This window comes from Seriola aureovittata, chromosome 3 (assembly GCF_021018895.1).
Source record: "Seriola aureovittata isolate HTS-2021-v1 ecotype China chromosome 3, ASM2101889v1, whole genome shotgun sequence".
Classification (NCBI taxonomy): Eukaryota; Metazoa; Chordata; class Actinopteri; order Carangiformes; family Carangidae; genus Seriola; species Seriola aureovittata.
The window spans coordinates 15,041,679-15,055,910 of NC_079366.1; the positions used below are offsets into that span (position 1 = coordinate 15,041,679).

Consider the following 14,232-nt stretch of genomic DNA (forward strand, 5'->3'; position numbering starts at 1 on the left):
AACAGTGGCAAGAAAAAAACTTACTCTTAAGAGGCAGAAATCCTGAGCAGAACCAGACTCAGGACCGGACTAGAGAGAGAGAGCATGCAAGCAGGAGGGAGCGCAGAGGAAAAGACAAGAACTGTAATGCTCATACTGATAAAAGTAATAATGAAAGCTAATAACAGTAATAATTATTATTATTAATTATAGTAAGATTTAGTTAGTTTAGCAGCAGGCATTAGAAAGGATCTTGGGGGCAGTAGGTGGTTTGCAGTTGCAGATCCAGACTCTACAGCTCTGGAGGCAGAGGACCTGCGGAGAGTAACAGGAAGGAGATAGAGAAGGAGAAGGGAGAGAGAGAGGCACACAGCCTGGGCACTCATGGGGGGGGGGGGGGGGGGGGGGACAGGTTCTCCCGTCACATGCTGTGTCAGAGTTACCCGATGACCCTTCTCAGTGGCGCCATCTATATTAGTCAAAGTGCTTTCATGGTGGGTAATTCATACTGACACACTGAATTCCTCCTACTCCCAACACAACATGTGTTTTGTATATTTACCATTGTTTATGAATGAATGACTGTTAAAGTAGCATTAATTCATACATTCTTCTATATTTATTACAGACTTAGTTACACAAGTGTGAGATTTATGTTTTATCGTATAGTGTTATCAAACAGTACAAGAGAAAAGAGCAGCACACAACAGTTTCCCTGAGGTTTTTTATGGGAACCCACACAGTGGATGAGACAGTCCCACACAGGGTTAAAAGGCAGGATTATCTCCTTTGGGACAGAGGCGCAGGTTCAGCCTCGCTTTAGGTCCTTTTGAAAGTTCTATCTTCATGAGTCACTTCTTTCATAGGATCCTCAAATAACCAGGACACAATAATTACCTGAACAATTATTCATATACTAACCTACATACTTTTATTTGGTTTTATTGACATTATTCCTTTTGGCCACATCAGCTCTAGAAGCAGGAAGTCAATAAAGAAAGCACTTGGTCTGTTTTCAGTTTATCACAGAAGACATGACTGACTAAACCGTTCCTAAACTGAGTTTCTCCTCTCTGTAAATATGATTCATCATAATTTTCAGTGCGTCGACAACTGCCACATTAAACTCAGTTTAACCCCGGTGAGAGGCTGCAGCAGTGCCATTAGTTCATCCAAATCTGTCACTGAGGCTTTGCAATGAATTATTTAAAAAAAAATCTTTTGTTGAGAGACAGTAAATCAATCCTGTACACTAAGTGTGGCAATGCAACAATATAAACAGTTTTTAAATCCACAGTTCATCGCTCATTGAGAACAGTCCCATTTCCAGTAAGTGAGAGAGCAGGGGTGTGAGCAGAGGTTACAATGCTTTGGAAACTGTGCCCTCTTGTGGAAAAAAGTTTGTTCTGCAGTTGCAGAAAGTGTTTTTCCCACAGTAATACTGATACTGAACACAACCTCACACGTTCTACATGACCTACTATTGTGATTGCTCAGTGAAGTCGGTAGACCTCACCAACCAGTGTGTGAATGTCCCAGGTTAGTGTAGGTGAGGAAGTCTTCAAATTAAAACACCATGTGTTATTTAACCTTCCTTTTCTTGCATCTATCTGAACCATGACGTTTAGTGGGTGGAAGGGAAACAGACCTGAAAAAGGGGCAATAGGTTAAAGTGCCTCTTAATACCCATGTCTCTATGAGAAAGTCAAACACCCTGTCCAATAAAACGCTGTCAGCAGGTCAGGCCTTCAACAGCCAGTGTGTGATCAGGTCACGGGTGACAGAGCGCACTGAAGTCTAATGGTGTAATGATGGGACGTCAAGGGAGAGGCTGGGAAGCTGCTCATGGGAATAAATGGGCAGGAGACAGCTTGTTTACACAGAGAACATAAACTCATTATTGCTTTATAGCCAAAGGGTTACAAGAACACCTACTTAAAAAGAAGGGCTTTATTGTTGACTACATTTTTAACTACAGCAGTGTGCAGCAACTGTTTCCAAAGCATACTGTGTTTTATTGCTGTCTTTTAGTCCAATCTGCAAGTTCAGTATAGGGATATTTAGGGTTTATCATCATTAATGTATGTTTTTTTTAACACAAATTCCATGATGGTGCTGAAAATTAATTTCAAATTATCTGCAATTCCCAGTATGCAAAATAATAACAATATAATTAATAATATTTGCTTGTTGATTGTGGTTTTAAAGAAACGTGAGGTGTCAGGCAACACTATCCACCACAGCCATGAAAATAACAAATTAAGTAACATCTTTTGGACGAATGGATTTCACACTTCCTCTATGTCCAGATATTTAAAATCTATGCCAAGTAAGACTGAAGCTGCTCTGGTGGCTCGTGGTTGTTTTTCCTATAGTTTTCCACCTAACTCAAGATTAAGCTTCTAAATCTAGTGAGATTTTCACTATCTAAACAACTGAAAACTCATCTGTGTACATGGAAGCAACCTTCAGATTACATTATTTTGAAACTCAGACATCAGAGAGACACCTTCAGATGTTATTTTTTATGACCGTGTTTTTAACGCTCACCTTGAAACTGAAATCCTCTCAGTCTGGCAACCATCCACGACCTGGAGTTTTAAGCTTGGTGTGATGTCCGGTCTGGTGTGGGAATTGCGACACCTTCTTTGCGTTGAAAAACAGGTGAGAACCCGGCAGCTACCTATATAAAAGACTCCCTCCATCACACTGACAAAGCACTGACAGCAAGGTTGCCACTTGTAACCTTGGACCAAACCACCAGACAACTGTTGCTGTAACTTTAGTTTCTATTTCGCTAAATCAACTTTGAGAAGCATCTTTTTTTGTGTCAAACTATGGCTTTCCTCGTCAGCCTTGTCTTTTTGTCATGTTGGACAACTGTAGCTTTAACATTTCCTCACAACACTTTTGTCAACACTTTGAAAGGGTCAAGGGTGGAATTTGAATCCTCTGGCAGTGGACCAGATGAACCTTTTCGAGGTATAGTCAAGGTTGTGCAGCTGGACCCTCACACCCTGGCCCAGTCAGGGTTCTTCAAAAGGGGACTGACCCCGAGAAGAGCCCCCTCCCTCAGCTCCAGATCGTCCTTCCCTGCCTTCTTGTCTCAGGGGCGTCCAGGTCTGGCCCCAGCCTCCAAGACCTCTGTGAGTCCGCTGCACCACCTGCACCCTAAAAGCTCTACTGAAATTGAACTAAAGAAGAGACAAGGCCTGCAGATGTGGCAGAGAGCCATAGATAAAAGAGAAAAGACCATGTCCCTGCCAGTCAGCCTGAAGGACACTAAACAGACCTGCACTGCAGTATCTTTCACTCAGGTAAGAAGCAAAGATTTTTATATAATGTGTTATGCCAGAACTTTATTTGCTTTGTCTGCCAAATACACTTCTGTGCACACATAGAAATAAAATCCATGGACAAGTGCATTAAGATGACTGATTCTTTACACAGTCAAATAGAAATTAACAATGTTAGGAGCTGTTGATTTTTCAGTAGCAATTAGAGAAGTGTCTGTTCACTCATAAAGCTGATTATGGCTCTGGAGGTGGATTAGCTGTGATGGTGTGGACTTACATAAACACAGTGTTGATTTTGAAACCCTAAGAGGGAATTTAATACTGACAATATTGTATGTGATGTTCAGCCTAATATTGTCCTTCTCTTTCATCTCCTTGCAGCGTGTGACAGCAGACGGATGTGACACAGTGACAGTGCACAACAAGCTGTGTTTCGGGCAGTGCAGCTCCCTGTTTGTCCCATCTGAAGGGGAGTTTTCTGGGTTGGGTACCGGGACAGGGCCCCTTCGTCGCCGGGCCCCCTGCTCACGCTGCGCCCCATCCAAAGCTCACACTGTCACTGTGCCCCTGCGCTGTGGAGCCGAGGTCCGGGAGAGGCGAGTGATGATGGTGGAGGAGTGCAAGTGTGAGACGGGCAGTGAGGAGAGGAGTGTCGAGGCTGCAGCTTCCACGCAGCTGTAACTGTTTTACAGCTGTTGTAACAAAATCATATCACGTTCGTTTTGTGAATACTGTGATTATTCAGTTACAGCTGAAATAGAGGAATGGAGGCAAGTAAAGTTTTTCATTTGGACTGACGCCTTTATTCTCTGTCAAATCACACTTTAGTTGTAATCGATGTTTGCATGTGTAACTGTTTGTGTGTTTCTGTTTGTGCATGAGTCTGAGTATGACATTCAGAGTAAAATATTCTGGTGGCTTATTCCACCACCGATTGTTGACAAAATGACCTGTGCTCTGGTCATGCAGTTTTCTGTTGCAACAGATGAAGCCGTCCACACTGGACTTGTGTAAATGTTCAAAACTGTGTTTAGATTCATCTAAACTGAAATATTGTGATCTGTAATATTGTCATTAAAATGTCCTATTTGTCCACATTCCTTTTGCCTGGCATTGCTAATTAGTTTTCTGCCAACCCTGTTAGATTTACAAGTGCAATTTACTTTGCATGCAAAGCTCAAGTAAAAACATGAAGAGCATTTGTTGTTTTTTCCACCCACTCTCGTATTCAAGTGTTCAAGTGTCAGCTCCTATATTTTATTAAAAAGCTGTGTCCCGCCGACTTTTAGCACATACCACTTACATCTGAAAGCACCAAACTAGAGAGCAAACGAGCTATTGAGCACGGGTACTTAGCAGTAAGCAAACATAATTGTTTCAGCATGCACCCCTGAATTATGTATAGGAACCACCTATTCTCATGCCCAATCTCTTTTCAGAGTAGTTGTGGGAATTTGAACATCATTCACTACAGATGCACTTGAGCGAGTGGGCATGTGTGATTATGTGTGCATGTGCTTTTTTTTCAGTTAGGGCCCATAAAACCTATTATTCATTTATATCCTGGCACCTGGGCCTGGTAAAGTGAACTCATCCCACACATCCTTACATACATTCCCAGAGGAGCATAAAGAAGGGGGCTCTTTACGTTGCCTTGGCATGCTGTCAAAATGACTGCTTAGATGGCCATTTGCATTCACGTGGGCTTTTGGAAAAGTGAAAGCGTTCATTGCGCTACGGGGGTGCATTGAGTCCCTTGGATTCCATTAGCATGTGATTAACAACTTGGGTTGATGGCTATATTTTCCAAGATTGATGGGACAAATATTTGCCCAGGTCTTAACTATGAGGAATTATGGGCCACTTTTAATTAGGCACTTGCTTTTTCTAAATATGCAGACGGTGGAGAGGGTGGGAAGCTCATACAACTGCGCTAGCAGTGATCAAATTCTGCTTGTTCAACTCTCATTCCTCATAGAAGGTTGTCTGTAAAATGCCAGACTTTGAGTAATTAATAACTAAACTGGCACCTTGTTTAGTCATCCATTTCTGTCATTTTATAATGGTGCACTTGCTGTCTATAATAATATCCACCGCACCGATGTGTGGTGATGATGGTGGAGAAGGGAGAGTCATGATCTCACTATCTCACTGTCTATTCTTTCCAAACTCTGTACCACTCTTCTTCATCCATCTTTTGTCTTTTTTTTTTTTTTTTTTTAAAAGAGAGATAAAAAAGAAAATGGGCATAGTGGAAGGAGGGGGAGGGATGGGAGGAGGAGGAGGAGGGGGCAGTTGTTGATTGAACAAACAAGGTGCACAAGAGAGTGCACCACTTAGCAAGACAGATGTCAGCCCCCTTTGCATTGTGGGATCCGGCGGAGCACTCCTGCGTCATTAAGGATGGCCTGGTTCCCATGGCGAGGGGAAAGGAAGGAGCGAAAGGAGGAGGGCCTGCTGCCAAGTTCAGCGCCTCGGGGATCAGATCAGCGTCACAGGGTGCTAAGTGGCCTAGTTAGCGCTTTAAAACGCACAATGAGCTGCCTGCTCTTTCTCTGTGTGTGTAGGCCTTTTAACTGTCAGACGTGGAAATGGTTGGGAGGTGTGCGTGATGGAGGGGGGACTCAAACGATGTCAGTTCAATCAAGGTGTATCAAGGGGAAACTGAATTATACATGGAGAATTTGAGGCCTATTTTTCATTTTATTTTGAAAAATGTTTTTCTAGACCAGTAGATACAGTTAATTAATCATGTGAGTTGCTTATGTGGTTCTATGTGCCTCATGGTAATTGGATAGAAAACAAATATTCCCCAGGTTGGACCATTTCGATGCGTCTTACCTCTGCCTTCTCTGTTCTTCTGTGTCTCTCGCTCGCTGTGGCTTGGTAGAGCAAACAGTGCTCGCTAGCTGAATGGTGCTGGATGGAGAACGTCCACAGTATTGTCCTTGGGGCCCTGCAAGAGTTAACCATCATGGTAGAATGGACCAGACTGGACAGCAGATCAGGCTCCTAGATCTGGCATCAGCAAGTGAGAGAGAACAGGGGTCCATCATGTACTCTGTGGAAATAAATCAGCGTGGTGACAGGGTGTGCCATGAGGAATATTCTGAAATAACGTGTTGACCTGTTAAGTCATAGACCAGACAGAGTTTTCTCACCTAAATCCCAACAGTACAGATTTGCTGCTGTAGGTGTCAGGCTCTAGGTGTGAGGGTATCTGGACCACAGCTAACATTTACCTCCCCACTGATACAGTGGTACACGCTCACTCTGTGGTGTTAGTCTGGACCAGCTGGTCAGAGCTGGCTCTGTTGGAGATGGTGCCCCGGGCTAAGCCTGCCAGCCTACTGCCACTATGCCCGGCTGCCAGCCTGTCTGCTGGGTGCTGAGAAGGACAGAGAAAGGTGTAGCCTGCGGATCTGAACAACATCAAAGTTTGTCGCTGGATAGGATCCTACTGTGGTTTTAGTATCTGGTACTGGACCTCTGCTGCTGCTGCTGCTGCTGCTGCTAAATGTACCACAAGTTTAGAATAAAGTAGGTAAATGTGTGTTTCTATGTATATATCAGCTCCCAGCTGCGTGTATGTCTGGATCATACTGTTCATATACAGTATTTTTTCAATCAATATTCGGAGGTTGTATAATGTATTGAAAAACAACCTGAGGCAGAATTGTGACACCTTATTTTTACCCTTGTGTGAGTTGGATATTTGTTGATTTACATAACACACCATAACAAAGACGTAACAAACAGATGTAGTTACTGTAGATCCACTTGCCCCAGGTCATCCCCCTCTGACAGTGCATGCTGTTCAAGTGAGGAGTTTTTTTTCTTCATAACACAGGGAAATTCATAACCACAGGTTGGGCCTCACCTCACAGTTTGATTTGACAAGACATGAGTCGATTAGGTTTTTATGCTTCTGCAAAATCCCTAAGTGGTAACATCCCTGTCAATTATCAGTTATTGGTGTTAGAAATTGCTTTGTTTAAAAAAAAAAAAAACCCACAGAAACAGAAAATAATTTTGTTAATGTTTTAGAACGCTGTCAGTAGGCCAAACCAAACCCAAAAGCTCACTCAATGCATGTAACGTAAGCATCAACTGGTGCCAACTGAGGTATTACCTGACGCATCCACAGGAACGACTTGTAAATTTGTATTATTGTCATCTCTTTTCTCTCAGTCTTGTAGCCGTCAAAGAAAGATTCCTGACCCCGTGACCATTTGGCTGCAGAGTACAAACGTATATGTGGTGAGGATTTGTGTGCGTGTGTATTTGTTTGCACTCACTGTAGCCTCAGTGTGGCAGCATTAGTGTGTTTGAGCGTTGAGCTGTCAAAAAACCCTCTGCTGGAGTGTGATGATGATAGCAATGTCGCTGTGGCAGGTGCGGTCCTGCATGCCATGCAGGTGATGTCTCTCATGCTCACTTAGCTAATGACTCCAATTAAAGTAATTAAGAGCTGGCACGCTGAAACCTGCTCACCCTCCCTCTGCCAACCCATCCATTCGCCTTCCTCTTCACCGGCACACATCACCGCACACCTCGCACCACTACATGCCATCATCTGCTGCACTACTTCTCCTCTCCTGCATTCCCTTCATCTGTCTCTCGTGGGCACCTCACCATCCTCTTTATGCCATCCTGTGCCTCTGCTCCTGCTCAGGCCTTTAAAAGAAACATGAAGTCTAAAATCAGCTTAAACGCTCCACTCCAGAAACACTTAAGAGACCCTCAGTCCAACTTATTGTCACAGAGACAGCTACGGAAGGGGAGAGTGGAGGCCGGGTCCTGCAGGAGAAAGACGGGAGTTAGAGAGGGAGAGGGGATGCAAGCCAGGTCCTAACGAGGGAAGAGATAATTGTTTTGTTTTGTTAGGGGCCCTTCTTCAGCGTGGAGGGAGTTGAAATGACATGCCACACATGGTTTTTTGGATGAAGTGGGCAAGGGGAGGGGTGACTTGATGCAAGAGCGGTGAAAGTGTGGAGGAGGGGGTTGCAGCACAGAAAAGGCGGTCATATACGTAGAACAGAAAAGGCCTCCAAAAAGCTGCAGCCACAAATGCAATATTGGAATCTGCTAAGTGGTTTCTGTGCTGACAGATTCACAAGCTCTCAGGAAACTTTGATTACGATCATGCACATTGTTGCCTTCCACTCGCAGGACTTCTAGAAGATTTCAATGTCAAAATACGCATTAATCACAGAGTAGCTCATATCACAGCCCACAAATTCCAACAGTGGGAAAGACCACACTGGGCCAAGCTGGAGACACAGCTTTGGCCACCGGGCCTGGTCAGATTTATCAAAATTCATGAAACGGCAAACATATGAATCTCTGGTGTCTTGGTGTTCTTTCAACACTTGGAATCCCAGACTGACAGACGATGTGCCTGGATTTATAGCTGGCGTTGCAGAACAAACACTTTTCCAGAATCTCATATTTTCTGTGAGAAAAAAAACCTTGAACCCTGAGTTCACCTCCCCTTGTTCACCTCATACGTCCATCCCCTCTGGCTCGTTTCCCTTTTATTTCTCTGTTATATTCTACCAGATGCTAAAAGTAAGGAATGTGGTTGAGGTACTGTATATTAAATATGTGTAAAACTAACTGTACTACTTTTTGCTGGATAAGCTGTCCCCACCCCCACCGACATAGTGACACAGTAAGATGAAACACTGGTGACATTCAAGACAGATTTTCATGGTGAGTTGAAAGCAGATTTCTACCATCATCAAAATTACAGCTGAGCACACTTTGATAATCTGGCGACTAACAGCGTCAAGCAAATTATCCTGGTGGACTGTGTCTTTGAGCCAGGCCGACGAATCACCTCCAGAAGCCTGTCACCACTTCCATGAAGATAAATGGTATCATTACACAGCCTCCATCATGCATTAGCTGATCTGGAAACCACTTTCTGCTCAAAAGTGGAAATGGCTATGGATTGCACTCAGTCATCAGAAAACCCTGACACGAATGTGCGACAAAACATTGCTAAGTCATTTTGTTATGCTGCTCACCAGGATGCTGCAGTGGACAATTCATGACAAAACAGTTTGTTAAATTTCCTCTTCTTGAATTATGATCGTGACACACTCATTTCTGTCCTGTCTGTTAATAGGATCAATACCAACACAGATGCAATTTATCTAACTCATTCTGCCAGTGTCATGGATATCTGTCCACAAACATTCATCCTCACAGTGGGTAGAGGAAGAAGAGTAGCATGCCAGTGTGTGTGTGTGTGTGTGTGTGTGTGTGTGTGTGTGTGTGTGTGTGTGTGTGAGAGAGAGAGAAAGGGGAAGAGTGATTGAGAGAGAGAGACAGACATGCACATAGGAGGTGGGGGCAAAAGGGGGGAAGCAGTGCGCCAGTGTTCAAGAGAGATAGGCCAAGTGAGAAAGCGAGGGAGTGTGTGTATGTTTGAGTTTGTGTGGAGGGGTACAGAGGAGGGGTGCAGGTGGCATAGAGCTGGCGCAGGCCTGGCCCACTGTCCCCTGGCAGTGCCAGGCTCCATCTGTCATCAGCAGGAACATCTGCAGCCCAAGGTGCCCTTGTCACCCAGCGTTAGAGTAACGAGTTTGGCGTTTCCATTAGTCCAGGGCCCTCGCCTGCCCGGCCGGTGCTAGCCAAAACCATGGCATTTTGGGTGTGAGCTTGTGTGTTTGCCTGTGAGTGAGTGTGTGTCTAGATATGAAACAGGGAGAGGGAGAATGAGGGAGTGAGCTCGGGGTAACTGGATTTGTTTGTCGGTTTGTGCGCTTGAGCATGTATGCGTGTGTGTTTGTAGGAGAAGTGAGCGCCAAGCCAAAACAACATGGCAGTGCAGAGCGTTGACCCAGCTGGGCTGAGCCGGCATGTCGAGTCATGTCCCCTCCTGATGTGAGCGTGCCCAGTGCGCTCACACCGCTGCCAGCCCCAATCTCTGGTCCCCTCTCCTCCTCACTCTCTCTCACTCTTTCTCCCTCTCTCATCTTCCTGTCTTCCATCTGTCCGCCTCCCTCTTATCTGCCCTCTCTCCCTTACCTCTCCGTGCCCCTTGTAGTTCCCTCCCCCTGTACTCCCTCAGTCTATACTAACATTCTGCCTCAGAGCGCTACTCACATTTTTATCTTCCTTGTCCCTAAAAAACAGATGGTACTTCTTTCCCGGCTCCCTCTTTTCATCCCTCTCTCTGAGCTCTCCCCCTCCCTCCCTCTTGTCCTGTGTTTCTTTCCATCCAGCCGGCGTATCACTGATCCTAACTGGCAGTCCACCTGTTTATTCTCCCCCCTCTCTCTAATTTAAAACCCTGAATCATTTTTTGTGTCTCTCAAGGGCAATAACATGGTTTTATTATTACTTATTGCAGTTATTACTTTTACATGACATTTTGTTAAGACTAAACATGGTTTACACAGTTATCAACCCCACTTTCAGCAAGATGGCTGCTGTTTGTGTTTGCACCACATGGTGGCTCTAACGAGCAGCAATCTGTCTTAACATTAATGAACCGAGCTTTGGCTGCAATTGTGTCAATTACCCACAGAATACTAATCACACAAACATGAGCACATCAGAATGAGATAAGATTGATTATTCTTTTTCATTTTCTGTATTACAAGTAGGCGTGCATCATAAATCAGTTTTGAAGGCATCTATGAAGCCAGTGTTTATAGCCTAAAGGTCTGAGGGAAATTAGACACCACTTAATAAAAGCCCCACATTCAGGCCTGGAGCTAGTTGGACTTTTTGAGAGTCTCTGACATGTGAACTTCATACACTCACACAAACACACACTCGAATGCATAAACGCTCTTCATGCAACATTTAAAAAGTCTCAATTAAAGCTGCAGCTTTGTTCTTTGATACCACAAGTCCAATCACTTCCTATGAGACAGAGCAGAGGGGTTTAAGTTATAAAGATTTATTTTGTCTTTTTTTTTTTTATACTTGGCCTATCCTAAAAAGGTTTTTCATCCCCCTATCAACACTTAAAAAGTGAGTGGAGATAGAGTGAGTGAGGCAGCAAAGGAGAGCCATAGTGAGATAAAGAAAAGGGAAGCGACAACTGCTAATCAATAAGATTTCTCCAACCTCGTTTTTTTTTTTTTTTTTTTTTCCTTCTCTCCCCCCCTGAGGCCTGCGGCATTCAAGACGAGCCAAGACGAGCTTGGCATTGTCGAGCATGCCTTAAAAAGAAACACCTGCGAGGTGGAAGACTTAAAAAACCAGCAGAAAAAAAAAATCCTGCTTTTCGCAGCTCTTAAAAATGTTGGCAAATGTTCCATGGGTTTTCTGGGAACAAAACAGTAAAAAGAAAGAGCTCCCATGCAAGTGAAGACAAAAGGGGATGGTTTTCCATAGAGATGGAGGTGTCATTACACTTGAGACGGTTGCCAGATTTGGACTTATCTTACCCCTCCCTCCCCACCCCCACACCCGTCCTTGTATCTATACAATCTTAGTTTATTATCAGTGCTTGAGCAGTGTGGAAAACAAATAATGAATGGTAATATTTAGCTGTTGACAAAATATGTATGTGGCTTTAGAGGGAGTTGGGAACGGGGGAATGTTCAGAGAGACAAAGATGGAGAAAACCGGAGAGGGATGGGAGAGGAGAGGAGAGAGAGGAAACTGGAAAGGGGGGTAACTAAAACAGATGGCACTCTTGGCATCCACCTCTCTCTTAAATCTGTTTCTGCTGTTTTTCTCATGTGCACGAGGCTTTAACCCTGTGGTAACCTGTGTCCCAGCCTGACCCCGGACCTAACTGCTGTATGTTACAAGCCTGTGGTGTGTGTTTGCATGGACATGTTCATCTCTAGTACATCTCTGTCTACACACTCACTTAATCGGCACCCTATGGAAGTGAGCATCAGCAGTCTCAGTGTTGAGAGGCCACACTTCCAGTTGTACTGCATCTATCTCATACTTTACCTGAGAGAGAACTTCTCATATTTGGAGTCACCTGCCTCTTATCTGGAGGCCTTAAATTAACTTGGCTTCACCAGAGAGACGAGATGCTCATGTTCTTTCCCTCAAATTTTCACAATTATCTGAATTCTCTTTATTTCTCCATGTTTGCTCACACACAGAATCATTATTCAGTCTACTTACTACTAGTGTACTTGTATTTGCATTTTCTATTTGCATTTCTACATTTGTAATTACTTTGCAAATTAAGTTTTTATAGTCAAAACCCATTAGTTTATCAAATACAATGTGTTTCTAATAGGTTCATCTGATTAATAGGATATTAATTCAAATTAGCTCTGTCTGTACCATCTAAAACATTGTAAACTAATCCAATAATAATCCAGTTAAATATATAACACTAACAGGAGCCATTTCTCTGCATATTTGTTACTTTGATACTTTAAGTACAATTTACTGCTTAGTGGAAGGCCAAGAAAGGCCAGATAAAAGCGAAGGGTGTTTGCACATGCGCATTGAGGATATTCTGGGCTCTTTTAACGAGTGACAAGCAATCGCCGAAGTGTTGACTCAGCTTTTACCGTTCTGAGATCAGTGATGATATTGCGCGCACTATACACATGCGCAGACGTGTGTGAAAACTGAACATGCGCATTGTTAAGAGGCAGCAGTGGCAAGTAAACAAGCGATATATACTGATTAACAAAATCTGTGTAATATCTGCTGTAAATTTAAGAAGTTTGAGACAATATTGTTACAGGAGTAGTGCGGCTCCTTTCAGGATTAGCTCAGTACGTAGGTTGTGTGCGTAGCGGGCGAGAGAGAGAGAGAGAGAGAGAGAGAGAGAGCGGAGACGTTGGCGAACAGAACCGAGAGTTTAGCTAGTTGGTTAGCAGTTAGCAGTATCGTTGTGACCATACATTACAATTTATATGCATTTTAGGCTGTTTGTGCTACAACTACAGCTACAACTACTCAAGACTGAAGTTCCCGCGTCTCCCCAGTGTTTCCCAACTACAGTGCAGATAATGAGCCAAGAGGGTTAACAACACTGAGACTGGAAAATGCATGATTCTACACCGGAGTTTGTCATTGGCAGTTGATGGTAAATATATTTTGAATAGAAGTGATTTTTAGATATTTTGCTGATATGTTTGTCAGTTCAAAGGAACAATCCCATTACTTGTTCATTCAGGAAGGTGACAGGTGAAGATGTCCAGGCAGAGAGCAGCAAGATGCAGCAGACAGAGCTTCAGCACAGGAAAAACAGGCAGCACAAAATCATGACATCTTTGCTACTGCTACTGTCATGAAAAGGTATGTTTTACTCTGGCGTTGGTGTAGTAAACAAATTAATTGCATAGTTATACTCCACTACATTTCAAGGATACTTTTTACTCTACTACATTTATTTTCGCTACAGCTCTTATACTTGTTAATATTTAAATTTTACATACAAAGCATGCAATGATCACTTTATAAAATATGATGCAATATAGATTCATATACTCTCAACCTCACAGGTAATTTTCTTTTGATACAAGTACATGTATTTTTATATTGTAGTCTAGCTACTTTTACTGAAGTATATGATTTGAATACTTCTTCCACTACTGGAATTAATAGTCCTCCTGATATGGCGCACATTTTTGACTGTACTTATTCAGGGAATTTGTTCCAAGCACCATATTGTAAGTGCTCTTCCATCAGTCCATTCACAGCTGCTACAGATCAGATAATCTTTTATTTTCTCAGCCGTGAGTCCAGCGATCTGCCTGCAAGCACAGGAAATATTTTTGCTGCTGTAAGCAGAAATTTTCAAAACATATTTGAGGTAAAATAATTTTTAGGCCAAACATGAAAAGCAACAATAAAACACTGCAGCTCGTGAGTGATAGGAGAAGTATTCCAGTGTGGTTCCAACACCTGGGATGTCTGCTGTGTATTTAGGCCACATCCGTCTCTCAGTGAGTAGAAACATTCATGTGCTGACTCCCATACATGGTCCCATAGACAGACTGCAGATTTC

The 14,232-nt window shown here is 43.3% G+C and overlaps 1 protein-coding gene across 1 annotated transcript; it reads left to right on the plus strand.

Annotated features, from left to right (window-relative positions):
• The first annotated feature begins 2,816 nt into the window (after positions 1 to 2,816).
• On the plus strand, positions 2,817 to 4,066 carry dand5 (DAN domain family, member 5). Its single transcript, XM_056373032.1, has 2 exons — positions 2,817 to 3,296; positions 3,657 to 4,066. The coding sequence occupies exons 1-2, from the start codon at positions 2,817 to 2,819 to the stop codon at positions 3,954 to 3,956; spliced, it is 780 nt and encodes a 259-aa protein (XP_056229007.1). The 3' UTR covers positions 3,957 to 4,066.
• Positions 4,067 to 14,232: the final 10,166 nt, after the last annotated feature.